The 16,244-nt window shown below is 43.8% G+C and overlaps 1 protein-coding gene across 2 annotated transcripts in view; it reads left to right on the top strand.

Moving 5' to 3' along the window:
- The window catches only part of LOC137648923 (glucose-6-phosphate exchanger SLC37A2-like), a 115,864-nt gene that overhangs the window by 52,141 nt on the left and 47,479 nt on the right, over window positions 1-16,244 (top strand). For both annotated transcript variants that reach the window (XM_068382115.1, XM_068382114.1), the window contains exons 4-5: window positions 14,506-14,641; window positions 15,594-15,675. In XM_068382115.1, the coding sequence (XP_068238216.1) occupies window positions 14,506-14,641; window positions 15,594-15,675 (218 nt within the window). The remainder of the gene's footprint in view (window positions 1-14,505; window positions 14,642-15,593; window positions 15,676-16,244) is intronic.

The following is a 16,244-nucleotide window of genomic DNA, read 5'->3' as shown; positions in this document are numbered from 1 at the left end:
TCCAAATGATGATATTTTATATGATGATTTAGCAGAAGTTATTCAACAACTCCCTCAACCTTTTCTCTTACTGGGAGATATGAATGGTAGACATCCTTTATGGGGTGATGTTTTGGCCAACACAAGGGGCAATATTATCTCATCAATTGTGGAGAATGAGGATGTGGGGCTCCTTAATACAGGAGAGCCCACGCACTTCCATGTTCAGACAGGTACTTTGTCATGCATTGACCTTTCAATTGCAAGCTCTAACTGCCTTCTTGATTTTGATTGGAGGACATTAGATGATTGGCATACTAGTGATCATGCACCAATCATTATAAAAACCAACAAGGGTCCACCTTTGCAAAGATCGCCACGTTGGAATCTAGACAAGGCAGACTGGGTTAAATTTTCCGAGCTAAGTGAAATCGAAGGGAGAGCAGAACAGTTTGAAAGTATTGATGATGCTATAGACCTGCTGAATGGAACTCTTCATACAGCAGGAGTCAATTCAATTCCCAAAACAACAGGGTTATTCAAACGACGACCAGTCCCGTGGTGGTCTTCAGAACTAACTGCACTCCACAGAGCCACAAGAAGATCTCTAACACGATTGCGTAGACTCCGAACTGATGAGAATTTAATTATGTACAAGAAATGTAGAGCACAGTTCCGTCGTGCCATGAAAGAAGCAAGGCGCCAGTCATGGATGTCTTTTGTTTCCTCCATTAACAGTAGAACACCAGCATCTTCTGTGTGGAGGAAAGTAAAAAAGATAGCTGGCAAATTCACCCCCAACCCACCACCAGTGTTGAAGGTGAATGGCCAGTATGTAACTGAAGCAAATGAAGTTAGCAATGCCTTGGCTAATCATTTTTCAAATGTATCCAGCAAGTGTGAAGGAGCCCCTGGTCACCAGTATAGGAGCACTGAAGAAAATAAAATTTTAAATTTTGCAACAAGAAGGGAAGAGTCGTATAATTCTCCTTTCACTGAAAGAGAATTTGATTCCGCACTTGCTCATTGCAACGATACAGCCCCTGGACCCGATGGAATTCCATATGCAATGATTAAACATGTACATTTTAATACAAAGCTATTTATTTTAAGCATTATTAATAGAATATGGCATGATCATAGTTACCCAAGTGTTTGGGAACTAGCCCATTATTTTAGCCTTTTTAAAACCCGGTAAAGACAAGTTTTTAGCAGCAAACTATCGTCCTATTGCATTGACATCTTGTTTATGTAAAATTATGGAGAAGATGGTCAATGCAAGGCTGATATGGTACCTTGAAAAGAAAGGTATTTTATCACCGATTCAATGTGGATTCCGAAAAATGCACTCAACGACTGATGTGTTGATACGACTTGAGTCTTCTATTTGTGAAGCCTTTGCTTCCAAACAGCACCATGTTACAGTATTTTTTGACCTTGAAAAGGCATATGATACCACATGGAGATATGGTATTCTTAAAACCATTCATGAATTGGGATTGAGAGGAGAGCTGCCACTATTTATTCAGGCATTTCTTTCACGTAGAGTTTTTCAAGTGAGAGTGGGGGAAACTCTATCAGAGAGTAAGTGCCAGGAAGAAGGAGTTCCTCAGGGTAGTGTGCTGAGTGTAACCCTTTTTGCACTAGCAATTAATGGGATACCCTCAGCCATTCCCCAGGATGTTCTCTCAACACTATTTGTGGATGATCTCTCAATATCATTTGCTGGCACTAGAATAGCAATGGTTGAGAGAAAAATCCAACTCTCTATTGATAAAATTATCCAGTGGGCTGACATGAATGGATTTAAGTTCTCGACAAGTAAAACTACCATTGTCCATTTTTGTCGTATCCGGGGAGTACATCCAGACCCGGATATATACATTAAAGGTCAACGGATACCATGTGTATCGGAAACCAAATTTTTAGGTTTGATATTTGACTGTAGACTTACATGGGTTTCTCACCTAAAAGCGCTAAAAGCTAAATGTGTTGAAGCTCTGAATATCTTAAAAGTATTGTCCCATACATCATGGGGGGCAGACCGCAATACTATTTTAAAATTATACAAGGCCTTGATTTTTTCCAAAATTAGTTATGGTTGTGAGGTATATTCTTCAGCCACCCCAAGCCGGTTAAAAATATTAGACTCGATACATCATGCAGGTATTAGATTATCTACTGGAGCTTTTAAAACCTCGCCTATCCCAAGTCTCCTTGTTGATGCTGGAGAGTTACCTCTAGACCTTTACCGAATGTCTTCCATTCTTCGGTATTGGTTTAGATTGCAAAGACTCCCTAGCTCTCTAGCCTTTCAGACTGCAAGCCTTGTAAGACACGCATCATACTTTGAGTTGCACCCAAAATCTCCTCAACCTTATGGCTTTCGGGTGAAACGATTTTTAAATAGTCTGGATATAATTAGAAATAAGGTACTTCCATTCAAGGTATCATCAACGCCTCCATGGAAATTACCTGACATATCATTTTGTAAATACTTTATTGGAGTTAAGAAGAATATGACTGACTTAGAATCCAGGTCTCTTTTTATGGAACATGTCGAAGAACATAGGGGATCGACTTTTATATATACTGATGGCTCCAAATCTGATGCTGGCGTTGGATTTGGAGTACATAGTAATGATTTTAATTGTAGAGGTGCACTTCCTCTAACAGCTTCCATATTTACTGCCGAACTGTATGGCATATTAACCGCTATTGAGAAAATAGCTTTGGAAAAGGAGGGTAATTTTACAATTTTTAGTGATGCAAGGAGTGTTCTTCAAGCTTTAGAAGTTTTTAATTCTAGTAACCCTCTAGTTTTAAAGATTTTAGAATGGCTTTTTATTATTGGACCGAAAGGTATAACTGTTCGATTTTGTTGGGTTCCAGCACATGTAGGTGTGTCTGGGAATGAGAAGGCAGATTTACTGGCGAAGAATGCGGCATCCGAGTTGTTACCAAGGAGGTATCCCATTCCATGTAACGATCTCCTACCTTACATCAAGAAATTGGTTTGTGATAAATGGCAACAGCACTGGGACAGTCAAGACGGCAATAAAATGAGGGAAGTAACAAATATCATATCACCTTGGAGGTATAACATGATTCCCCGAAAATGGGAGACGACTCTTTGTCGTCTCCGTATTGGTCACACACGGTTGACACACGAGTTTCTGCTGAAGGGCCAACACCAACCGTATTGCGAGGACTGCTTAGTACCTTTAACAGTGAGGCATTTGTTGACCGAATGCCCTAATTTTACTAACCTAAGAAATAGATATCTGTTTGAGGCTCAAGGTGAGGATGGCAGGTTTATCCTTGCCAAGATTCTTGGACATGATGTGTCTTACTATGCGAGCGGAATTTTTAGATTTATTTCAGAAGCAGGTCTTCTGAAAACTATTTAACTATTTTAATGACTTCTTAATTTTTATGGTTTTAATGGAATTCTCTTTTAATTTTCATATACAGTAAATGGTATCGGCGTCAATGACCTTAGATGTCAGGATGCCAGAAAACTTTCAATCAATCAATCAATCAATCAAGGAGAGCTTTGAGGGTTATGGGGGATTGGTTGCAGTCCAAGAAGCAACTGGGAAGGACCTCTTTTGTGTTTCCTCCTCCCAAGCTGGCTTCTAAGTCGGGCGTCTGGTATGCCACGGGAGAGGAACCTGGCTTGGGGGTTCCTGCCTCTGCCCAGGCCGACTTCTCAAGTCTGGTTGACTCTCCCCGCAGGTTGGCTATGAGACGTTCGAAGATCTGCTGGTCACCTACAGATCTTGATCACTTGTTAAGGGGAGTCTTTCGTGCCTTCGAGATATTCAACTTCCTCGATTGGTGTCTGGGAGCCTTAAGCAGGAAGACTGCCCCTTCTGACAAGGACTCAGCCATGCTGATCATGTCCAGCATGGACAAGGCAATACGGGATGGGTCTGGCGAGCTTGCGGCTTCTTATGTATCAGGGGTCCTCAAGAAAAGGGAACATCTGTGCTCCTTCTTATCTGCTGGTATCACCCCTTGCCAGAGGTCAGAGTTACTTTTTGCTCCTCTGTCCAAGTGTCTGTTTCCGGAGGAATTAATTAAGGGGATGACTGCCTCTCTTCTCCAGAAGGATACGCATGACCTCATGGCTTCTTCTGCACGTAAGGCTAAGACCTTACCTTCCGTGACTAAACCTTACCGCCCTCTAGCAGTTGATACTCCTGCTTCCAGGTTCATCCCACCCTTTCGTGGCAGAACCTCCAGCAGAGGAGGTACCCGTGCAGACAGTAACCGTGGCAAGTCCAAGAAGGGTTCCAAGTCCACAAGAGGCAAGTTTTGACTTCCCTCCTCTCCAGACAGCTGTAGGAGCCAGACTCAAGACCTTCTGGCAAGCTTGGGAGAGCAGAGGTGCAGACGCTCAGTCTGTGAAGTGGCTGAGGGAGGGATACAGAATTCCGTTCTGCCGCAATCCCCCTCTAGCTACATCTCCCATCAACCTCTCTCCCAACTACAAGGAGAAGGACAAGAGGCTAGCGTTGCAACAAGAGGTGTCGCTCTTGCTACACAAGGAGGCAGTGGTCATAGTCCGGGACCATCAATCCCCGGGCTTTTACAACCGTCTCTTCCTGGTAGCCAAGAAGACAGGAGGTTGGAGACCGGTGCTGGACGTCAGTGCGCTCAATGCTTATGTCACCAAGCAGACGTTCACTATGGAGACGACGAAGTCGGTCCTAGCAGCGGTCAGGCAGGAGGACTGGATGGTCTCGTTAGACCTGAAAGACGCATACTTTCACGTCCCCATCCATCCAGACTCCCAACCTTTCCTGAGATTCGTCTATGGAAAGGTTGTGTACCAGTTCCAAGCCCTGTGTTTTGGCCTAAGCATGGCACCTCTTGTGTTTACGCGACTGATGAGGAATGTTGCGAAATTCCTTCACTTGGCAGACATCAGAGCCTCCCTCTATTTAGACGACTGGCTTTTAAGAGCTCCCACAAGTCGTCGCTGTCTGGAGAATCTCAGATGGACTATGGATCTGACCAAGGAACTGGGCCTCCTGGTCAATTTAGAGAAGTCCCAGCTCGTCCCATCCCAGACCATTGTTTACCTGGGTATGGAGATTCAGAGTCGAGCTTTTCGGGCTTTTCCGTCGGCCCCAAGGATCAACCAAGCCCTAGAGTGCATCCTGAGCATGCTGAGAAGGAGCCGATGCTCAGTAAGGCAGTGGATGAGTCTAACAGGGACACTTTCATCGCTGTCCCTGTTCATCGAGTTAGGGAGACTCCACCTCCGCCCCCTTCAGTATCATCTGGCTGCTCACTGGATCAAGGACATGACGCTAGAGACGGTCTCAATTCCTGTTTCCGAAGAGATGAGGTCTACTCTAACGTGGTGGAAGAACAGCATTCTTCTCAAGGAAGGTCTTTCGTTAGCTGTTCAGACCCCCGACCACCATCTCTTCTCGGACGCATCAGACTCGGGCTGGGGTGCGACATTGGACGGACAGGAATGCTCGGGAACATGGAATCAGGAACAAAGAACACTCCACATCAATTGCAAGGAGTTGTTGGCGGTTCATCTGGCCTTAATGAACTTCAAGTCCCTCCAGCTAAACAAGGTGGTGGAGGTGAACTCCGACAACACCACAGCCTTGGCTTACATCTCCAAGCAGGGGGGGACTCATTCGAGGAAGTTGTTCGAGATCGCAAGGGACCTCCTCATTTGGTCAAAAGATCGAAGGCTCACGCTGGTAACGAGGTTCATTCAGGGCGATATGAATGTCATGGCAGATCGCCTCAGCCGGAAGGGTCAGGTCATCCCCACAGAGTGGACCCTTCACAAGAATGTTTGCAGCAGACTTTGGTCCCTGTGGGGTCAGCCTACCATAGATCTGTTCGCTACCTCGATGACCAAGAGGCTCCCATTGTATTGTTCTCCGATTCCAGACCCGGCAGCAGTTCACGTGGATGCTTTTCTGCTGGATTGGTCCCATCTCGACCTGTATGCATTCTCGCCGTTCAAGATTGTCAACAGGGTACTTCAGAAATTTGCCTCTCACAAAGGGACACGGCTGACGTTGGTTGCTCCCCTCTGGCCCGCGAGAGAATGGTTCACAGAGGTACTGCAATGGCTGGTCGACGTTCCCAGGACTCTTCCTCTAAGAGTGGACCTTCTGCGTCAACCTCACGTAAAGAAGGTACACCCAAGCCTCCACGCTCTTCGTCTGACTGCCTTCAGACTATCGAAAGACTCTCAAGAGCTAGAGGCTTTTCGAAGGAGGCAGCCAGAGCGATTGCTAGAGCTAGGAGAACATCCACTCTCAGAGTCTATCAATCTAAATGGGAAGTCTTCAGAACCTGGTGCAAGGCCAATGCAGTTTCCTCAACCAGTACCACTGTAACCCAGATTGCTGACTTCCTGTTACATCTAAGGAACGTTAGATCTCTATCAGCTCCTACGATCAAGGGTTATAGAAGTATGTTGGCAGCGGTTTTCCGCCACAGAGGCTTGGATCTTTCCTCCAACAAAGATCTGCAGGACATCCTTAGGTCTTTTGAGACCTCTAAGGAACGTCGGTTGTCCACTCCAGGCTGGAATCTAGACGTGGTCCTAAGGTTCCTGATGTCATCTAGATTTGAACCGCTACAATCAGCCTCTTTCAAGGACCTCACATTAAAACTCTTTTCCTAGTATGCCTAGCAACAGCTAAGAGAGTAAGTGAGATCCACGCCTTCAACAGGAACATAGGTTTCACATCGGAAACGGCTACATGTTCCTTGCAGCTCGGTTTTTTGGCTAAAAACGAGCTTCCTTCACGTCCTTGGCCTAAATCGTTCGAGATCCCTAGCCTATCCAACTTGGTGGGTAACGAGCTGGAGAGAGTACTTTGCCCAGTCAGAGCTCTTAGGTACTATCTGAAAAGGTCAAAACCTTTACGAGGACAATCAGAAGCCTTATGGTGTGCTGTTAAGAAGCCTTCGCTACCTATGTCTAAGAACGCAGTTTCTTACTACATCAGGCTTCTGATTAGAGAAGCTCATTCTCATATGAAGGAAGAAGACCTTGCTTTACTGAAGGTAAGGACACATGAAGTGAGAGCTGTGGCTACTTCAGTGGCCTTCAAACAGAACCGTTCTCTGCAGAGTGTTATGGATGCAACCTATTGGAGAAGCAAGTCAGTGTTCGCATCATTCTATCTCAAAGATGTCCAGTCTCTTTACGAGAACTGCTACACCCTGGGACCATTCGTAGCAGCGAGTGCAGTAGTAGGTGAGGGCTCAGCCACTACATTCCCATAATCCCATAACCTTTTTAACCTTTCTCTTGATTGCTTTTATTGTTGTTTTTGGGTTGTACGGTCGGCTAAGAAGCCTTCCGCATCCTGGTTGATTTGGCGGGTGGTCAATTCTTTCTTGAGAAGCGCCTAGGTTAGAGGTTGTGATGAGGTCCTTTAGTATGGGTTGCAGCCCTTTATACTTTAGCCACCTAAGAGTCGTTCAGCATCCTAAGAGGACCGCTACGCTCAGTAAGGAAGACGTACTTATTAAAGGCAGAGTAATGGTTCAAGTCGACTTCCTTACCAGGTACTTACTTATTTATTTTTTATTGTTATTTTGAATAACTAATAAAAATGAAATACGGGATACTTAGCTTCTTTGTTAACATGTATACTGGTCTCCACCCACCACCCTTGGTGTGAATCAGCTACATGATCATCGGGTAAGATTAATATTGAAAAATGTTATTTTCATTAGTAAAATAAATTTTTGAATATACTTACCCGATGATCATGATTTAAATGACCCGCCCTTCCTCCCCATAGAGAACCAGTGGACCGAGGAGAAAATTGAGGTCTTGTTGACAAGAAGTACTGGAGTACCTGACCACAGATGGCGCTGGTGAGTACACCCCCACCTGTATAAGCGATCGCTGGCGTATCCCGACCGTAGATTTCTGTCGGGCAACGGAGTTGACAGCTACATGATCATCGGGTAAGTATATTCAAAAATTTATTTTACTAATGAAAATAACATTTTTATGAAAGAATTTCTTTGATAGTCTTCGTACTGTTTTCAAAGATGAACTAACGTTTAGTTTATTTATGCTACGCAGTTGTTGACGTTCAGGACGTTCAACATGCGCTCTATCGTTACGATAGAGAGAGAGTGTATCACGGTTTCACTTTGCAGTAAGAGTAAATCGATTCTGACGTTTTGTTCATTCTTTCTTAGCTTAAATGTTTTAAATTCTATTTTAAAGGAACTATTTATTTGAAAAACCTTTCAGTTTTTTCCTTTAGTCAAATAACATGTTTTTTTGACGAAATATAATTGGGCTCTTCTCTTAGGTGCGAAATCAAGAGAGAAAGAGAGAGAGAGATAGAGACGGAGGGAGAGAGAGGAGAGAAAACGTTCCGTTCAAGCGGGTAAAGTTGTTCTCGAGTTACTCTCGTCCCTAGTCGCTGTACGGGGAGGAAGGATAAAACGTTTTTAGTTTTTTTATTCTCGTCCCCAGGCTATGTGCGGTGAGAGATTGAAAACGTAGTTATATGAACTAGTGTTTAGTCTCTTTCCCAGCCACTGATTTTTTTATCTTAAAATATGTTTTCTGTTTTTTGCTGGTATTAATGAGCTTGCATTATACGACTGATTTCGCAATTACTACCTTTTAATGAAGGGTAGAATTGCGTGTTTCAGGTAGAAATCAGTAAAAGTTTCGATTTCAGTGAAATAAGTGCAAAACAGAAAATCGAAGTGATAAAGTGATATGCGCAAAGTGTTACAGTGTTGCGTCCGAGGGTTCGTCTGTTCGTGCCTGTCGTTCACCTAGTCCGGGACCTCTTGCATGCTCCCAAGCCCAGGGGAGAAGTAATGTCAAACGACTTATGGGTTCGAGAGGCCTTGATCAACGAACAGACGTTTTCCCTCTATGGTATCGGGTGTATCTTACCAAGATCTCCCCTACCATAAGACGAGAGAGACGTTGTTTCTCCTCGTCATCCGAAGGCTTTTCGCATAAGAAACCTGTCACAAGGTTTCGAAGCCCTTAAGCGAAAGTCAGTCCTTTCAGGACAGGTCCAGCGTCCTGGTTACAACCATTAGGACAGCTCTGACCCTATGCAGTCATCGGATAACTGCTCGCCGCCTAACAAAAGCGTAACACAGACTCCGAGAGTCTTTTTTTGTTGGCAAAGTGTTGCGGTCACAGACGTTACCCTCGTCTCTTACCACAACCATTTCCGTTAATCCTTAATGGGTTGTATGGCAAGACATGCAGTATATGCTTGCCTCCCTTATGGAAGACTATTCTGCCGATTAGTCCGTTGAGTCTAGCCGTTTATCTCATCGATATCCTGGCTTTCAGCCAACCTAACGTTCCTTTGTGCTTACTGTTGACGTTGGCGTAGCTTAGTCACGTCAGTCAGGTTGTTTAGAACCACACTCGATGCGGTCTCGTGTGGTTTTTCAGCCGCATTTGGACGTTAGGCCACTTGCTGATGCTCCTGTTGACGTTCAAGACGTTCACTAACAATCGGAGTTGACTTGTTTTGACGCTGTGCGTCAACCTCCGCATTCTAGAGTTGTTTTGACTGCTCAGTCTAGGCAGTCAAAGCATTCTCGAGTGGACGCTGTGCGTCCTCACGCACCTGTTGTGGTTGACAGTTCAGTTGTTGACAGTTCACAGACTGTCAAGCAGTTACATGACGTTGCGTTCTGGTCCGCTACTAATGCACCAGTGAGTGTGGACTCTGCTTGTAAAGCATTGCCACCACGGTAGGTCTCTCCCTTGCTTGAGACTCAGCTTTTATCGGACAAGGTTCCTGTAGATGAGGAAGTTGCTGTTCCCCCTCCTACTGATATTCCCTTGAGGACTGAGAGGAGCCTAAAGCTGCTTAGCCTCCTATGGACTTTAATTAAATCATGATGATTTTTTTAAGGATCTTTGTCCGGATCTTTTTGTAACTGCTGCTCCTCGTTCGCCTAAACGTCAGAGCTTACACTAGGCCTAGCTACTTCGAAGCCGTTGTTTTTAAGCTAGTGCTCTCTCGCTCTCCTAGAGAGCTTTACGTTGGCTAGGCGACTGGTTTTTCACCAGGAGGAGTTTGGGGGATACAGCCTTTGCTTTCCCTTCTTTTAAAATGGTTTGTAGAGCGAGAGTCTGATATGACACGAGAGAAGTTCTCGGCTTGGGAATTCATGCCTCTGCCCAGATAGACTTCTCAATTCTCGTAGACTCTCCCTGGCGCCTGGCCAGGAGACGCTCCAAGTTGTTTACAGGTCAACACAGCTGTTTTCGAGCCTTTGAAGTTTTGCTGTACAATTATGTCATGCATAACAAGGCTTTCAGGGATGGTAAGCGGTACCGCCTCAGTCGCTAACCCCGTCTGTTGCCACACCTGCTCCCGTAGACCCTAAATGGGCTTTGCTGCAAGACATGCAGTCCAAGCTTGCGTCCTTGATAGAGGACTTTAATGCGGAGAAGGTTGCTACCGAACCTTCTGGCCAACAACCTTCCAACCGGTCGGTTGTGCACCCTGTTGACGCTGAGGTAACCTACTCGCGTCTGCCAGTTGAGGTGGTTCCTCCACCGATGCGACCCAGTGTGGGTTGCCAGCCGCACGTTGACGTTAAGCGACGCTCGGAGGTGGTTGTTGACGTTCAGGACGTTCAACAACCAGCAGAGGTGACTTGTTTTGACGCAGTGCGTCAACCTCAGCAACCCGGTAGGGTGTTGACTGCACAACCCAGACGGTCTAGACAGTCTCGGGTTGACGCTGTGCTTCCTCGCGCACCCATGGTTGTTGACAGTTCACAGACTGTGCAGCAGTTCCATGATATTGCGTCCGGCTCCGTCACGCATCCACCAGTGCGACCGGACTCAGCGAGCCAGACGTTGCCCACTCCGTTGCCGTTTCCTCATCAGTTTTCGGATGAGGAACCCTCTGATGAGGACGTTGCTGAACAACAGACGATCAGCCCCCAGAATAGATCAAGCCCTGCTATCCATCCAGAAGATGCTGAAGAAGGAACGCTGCTCAGTCAGGCTGTGGATGAGTCTGGTAGGGACGCTGTCATCCGTGGAACAATTTGTGTCACTAGGAAGACTACACCTCCGTCCTCTTCAATACCATCTAGCTTTTCACTGGAAAAAGGACAAGACGCTAGAAGCGGTCTCGATCCCGGTTTCCGAAAAGATAAAGTCTTGTCTGACTTGGTGGAAGGACAATATCAACCTAAGAGAGGGTCTTCCCCTGGCTGTTCAGACTCCCAACCACGTTCTCTTCTCGGACGCATCGGACGTGGGCTGGGGCGCGACACTAGACGGTCGGGAATGCTCAGGACTGTGGAACTCGAGTCAGAGGAGCATGCACATCAACTGCAAGGAGCTGTTGGCAGTACATCTGGCCTTGAAAAGCTTCAAGTCTCTCCTTCGAGGCAAAGTAGTGGAAGTTAACTCGGACATCACCACGGCCTTGGCGTACATCTCCAAACAAGGAGGTACCCACTCACTGACGTTGTACGAGATCGCAAGGGACCTGCTCATCTGGTCAAAAGGTCAAGACATCTCCCTAGTAACGAGGTTCATCCAAGGCGACTTGAACGTCATGGCAGATTGTCTCAGTCGGAAAGGGCAAGTAATTCCAACCGAATGGACCCTCCACAAGGATGTGTGCAAGAGACTTTGGGCCACTTGGGGTAAAACCATCCATAGATCTCTTTGCAACCTCGCTGACCAAGAGGCTTCCAATCTATTGCTCTCCAGTCCCGGACCCAGCAGCAATACATATAGATGCTTTCCTCCTAGATTGGTCACATCTGGATCTCTACGCATTCCCACCGTTCAAGATTGTCAACAAGGTACTGCAGAAGTTCGCCTCTCACGAAGGGACAAGGTTGACGTTAGTTGCTTCCCTCTGGCCCGCGAGAGAATGGTTCACCGAGATACTTCGATGGTTAGTAGACGTTCCCAGTAGTCTTCCTCTAAGGGTAGACCTTCTACGTCAGCCACACGTAAAGAAGGTACTCCAAAGCCTCCACGCTCTTCGTCTGACTGCCTTCAGACTATCGAAAGACTCTCGAGAGCTAGAGGCTTTTCGAAGGAAGCAGCCAGTGCGATTGCTAGAGCAAGGAGAGCTTCTTCCATTAGAGTCTACCAATCGAAGTGGGAAGTCTTCCGAGACTGGTGCAAGTCAGTTTCTGTATCCTCGACCAGTACCTCTGTAGCTCAAATAGCTGTTTTTCTCTTATACCTGAGAAAAGGACGATCCCTTTCAGCTCCCACTATCAAGGGCTACAGAAGCATGTTGGCATCGGTCTTCCGGCATAGAGGCTTAGATCTTTCCAAACATAAAGATCTGCAAGACCTCCTTAAGTCTTTTGAGACCACCAAGGAGCGTCGTTTGGCTACCCCTGGATGGAATTTAGACGTGGTACTAAGATTCTTCATGTCAGACAGGTTGGAGCCGTTACAATCAGCCTCCCTGAAAGATCTCACTCTTAAGACTCTTTTCCTGGTATGCTTAGCCTCGGCTAAAAGAGTTAGTGAGATTCATGCCTTCAGCAAGAACATAGGATTTTCGTCAGAAAAAGCCACTTGTTCGCTACAACTTGGTTTTCTAGCCAAAAATGAGCTGCCTTCTCGGCCTTGGCCTAAATCTTTCGATATCCCCAGATTATCGGAGATCGTAGGCAATGAACTAGAAAGAGTCTTATGCCCTGTTAGAGCTCTTAAGTTCTATTTAAAGCGTACTAAACCTTTACAAGGCCAATCTGAAGCTTTATGGTGTTCAGTTAAGAAACCATCCTTGCCTTTGTCAAAGAATGCTTGGTCAGACTTTATCAGATTGTTAATACGAGAAGCTCATTCACATCTGAGTGAGGAAGACCGAACTTTGCTTAAGGTGAAGACGCACGAAGTTAGAGCTGTAACAACTTCCGTGGCCTTTAAGCAAAATATATCTCTGCAAAGTATAATGGACGCAACCTATTGGAGAAGCAAGTCAGTGTTCGCGTCATTTTACTTGAAAGATGTCCAGTCTCTTTACAAGAACTGCTACACACTGGGACCATTCGTAGCAGCGAGTGCAGTAGTGGGTGAGGGCTCAACCACTACAATTCCCTAATTCCATACCCTTTTAATCTTTCTCTTGAAATGTTTTTATTGTTGTTTTTTGGGTTGTCCGGAAGGCTAAGAAGCCTTTCGCATCCTGGTTGATTTGGCGGGTGGTCAAAGTCATTTCTTGAGAGCGCCTAGATTAGGGGTTTTGATGAGGTCCTGTGGTATGGGTTGCAACCCTTGATACTTCAGATCCTAGGGGTCGATCAGCATCCTAAGAGGATCGCGAGGCTCCGTAAGGAAGACGTACTTAAAAGGCAGAGTAATTGTTCAAGTCGACTTCCTTACCAGGTACCTATTTATTTTGTTTTTGTTATTTTGATAACTTCTAAAATGAAATAAAAACTCTTAGCTCATAAAAGTGTAAACATATATTGCTGGTCTCTACCCACCCCCCTGGGTGTGAATCAGCTATATAATCACCGGCTAAGTTAAATATTGAAAAATTTTATTTTGATAATAAAATAAATTTTTGAATATACTTACCCGGTGATTATAAATTAAAGGACCCTCCCTTCCTCCCCAATAGAGACGCAGTGGGACGAGGAGAAAATTGAGTCTTTGTTTACATTGAGTACTGGGTATCTGGACGACAGATGGCGCTGTTGGGCACACCCGCAACCTGTGTAGCGATCGCTGGCGAGTTTTTACCGTAGAGTTGTCTGTCGGGCAACAGAGTTGCAGCTATATAATCACCGGGTAAGTATATTCAAAAATTTATTTTATTATCAAAATAACATTTTAACAGATTTAGTTCTTTAGACCTTGACATTTATCCATATTTCAGTTTTCTTGTAGGAGGAAATATTTGATGTAACAGATTTAGTTCTTTAGACCTTGACATTTATCCATATTTCAGTTTTCTTGTAGGAGGAAATATTTGTTTTAACAGATTTAGTTCTTTAGACCTTGACATTTATCCATATTTCAGTTTTCTTGTAGGAGGAAATATTTGTTTTAACAAATTTAGTTCTTTAGACCTTGACATTTATCCATATTTCAGTTTTCTTGTAGGAGGAAATATTTGATGTAACAGATTTAGTTCTTTAGACCTTGACATTTATCCATATTTCAGTTTTCTTGTAGGAGGAAATATTTGTTTTAACAGATTTAGTTCTTTAGACCTTGACATTTATCCATATTTCAGTTTTCTTGTAGGAGGAAATATTTGATGTAACAGATTTAGTTCTTTAGACTTTGACATTTAACCATATTTTAATTTTATTTGTGGTAGGAGGAAATATGAATATGAAACATGCAAAAATTATTGCTTTTAAAATGAACAACTATGGCCTTTGGAAATGCTCCTATAAATGCTTTCCAACATACGTCATGTACAATCTGATGAATGGGGAGCTTAAATGGAATTTTAAGAATTTTGATAGTATGATAATTCTGGTCATAAAATGCTCCTGCTTATATTTCAGTGGCGTCATTGCTGAGCGCATGGATCTAAGAATATTTCTTAGCATTGGCATGATATTATCTGCAGTCTTTAACGTGATGTTTGGCCTTGGCTACACCTTCAATATTCACGCACTTTGGTTCTATCTGGCAGCTCAGGTATGGATCTGTATTTTATATATCGTCACCCTCATAAACTAACTGCCTAAGTCATTTTCTCCACTTGTTGGGAAATAAAAAAAAAAAAACCTTCTCATTTCCTAATTCTTTATATCATTGTGGTGAGCTTCAATTAACAAATTCTAATTCACAAATTCTTCTGTTAAGAATTTATGAATTGAAACTCAAGACAATGATATAAAGAATTAGGAAATGAGAGGGTTCTTTTTTGATTTCCCAACAAGTGGAGAAAATGACTTAAGCTGTTAGTTTATGAGGGTGACGATATGAAACTTATTATCTCTCTTCATGGTTTTGTTATGGAATAGAGTTGTGATTCTGAATGAGACCTTATCAGTTTCAAAGCTTATTTTTTATTCATTCCATAAGGAATTGGAAGCATCACTGCTGTGTAAGCTAGGAGGAACTTATCATGGCATATATATTAGCCCTTTTACCCCCAATGGACGTACTGATACGTTTCACAAAACTCATCCCTTTACCCCCAATGGACGTACTGGTACGTTTCACAAAACTCATCCCTTTACCCCCAATGGACGTACTGGTACGTTTCACAAAACTCATCCCTTTACCCCCATGGACGTACTGGTACGTCCTTGCAAAAAACTATTTTTTTGTATATTTTTGATAACTTTATAAGAAACTCAAGGCATTTTCCAAATTAATGAGACCAACCTGACCTCTCTATGACGAAAATTAAGGCTGTTAGAGCAATTTATTGCAAAATGTGCTTGAAAAAAAAAACGCCTGGCGGTTAATGGTTGGAAAGTTCCAAATAGCATTGGGGGTAAAAGGGTTAGTAAGTTTTTACCAAGGACATGTAAGATCCAGCTTTTTTTTTTTTTTAATATGGATATGTGAGCCAATACCTCCTAAATTATTTGCTATTCATTTTATGAAATTTCTAAAATTGTTGAAAACTTTCCCTCAGGCATTAAGTGGTATTGTCCAGTCGACTGGGTGGCCAGGTGTGGTGACCGTTATGGGAAACTGGTTTAGCAAAGGAAGTCTAGGTAAATATTACATTTAAGTTCTTTCAGGCTTATTTTATTTTCTCTCATCTCGATTCATTGCAACCAAGTGACGCAATATTAGCAATTTACCACTACATTGCAGTTAGTGTCTTACGACTTTCGTCTAATCTGTAACCATTATGTCATCCAGGAGATTTAGTGTGCAATTAGAGAATAGCCAAAAATTGTTTATTGATTTGCATTGTATGTAGAGATGAGCTAGAAATTCCATATACATTTTCTGTATGATTAGAATTTCATTTTGGATCATGTGCCAAGTACATACAATGCTTTACTCACTTGTACATTCTGTGATATTATTATTATTATTATTAATTGTTAAGCTACAATCCTATAGTCAATTTCTTTTATTGAGGGGCATTTGCACTGACTCGCAGCGGAGCCCTATTAGCTCGGAAAAGATCCTGATCGCTGATTGGTTAGAATTATCTTGTCCAACCAATCAGCGATCAGGAAATTTTTCCGAACTAAAAGGGCACCGTTGCGAGTCGGTGAAAATCTGCCTCGCTAAAAAAATTTGACTATAGTTGGAAAAGCAGGATGCTATA

Source organism: Palaemon carinicauda, chromosome 10 (assembly GCF_036898095.1).
Source record: "Palaemon carinicauda isolate YSFRI2023 chromosome 10, ASM3689809v2, whole genome shotgun sequence".
Lineage (NCBI taxonomy): Eukaryota > Metazoa > Arthropoda > Malacostraca > Decapoda > Palaemonidae > Palaemon > Palaemon carinicauda.
Note: the sequence above shows the minus strand (reverse complement) of the source record. Positions and strands in the feature narration are given on the sequence as shown.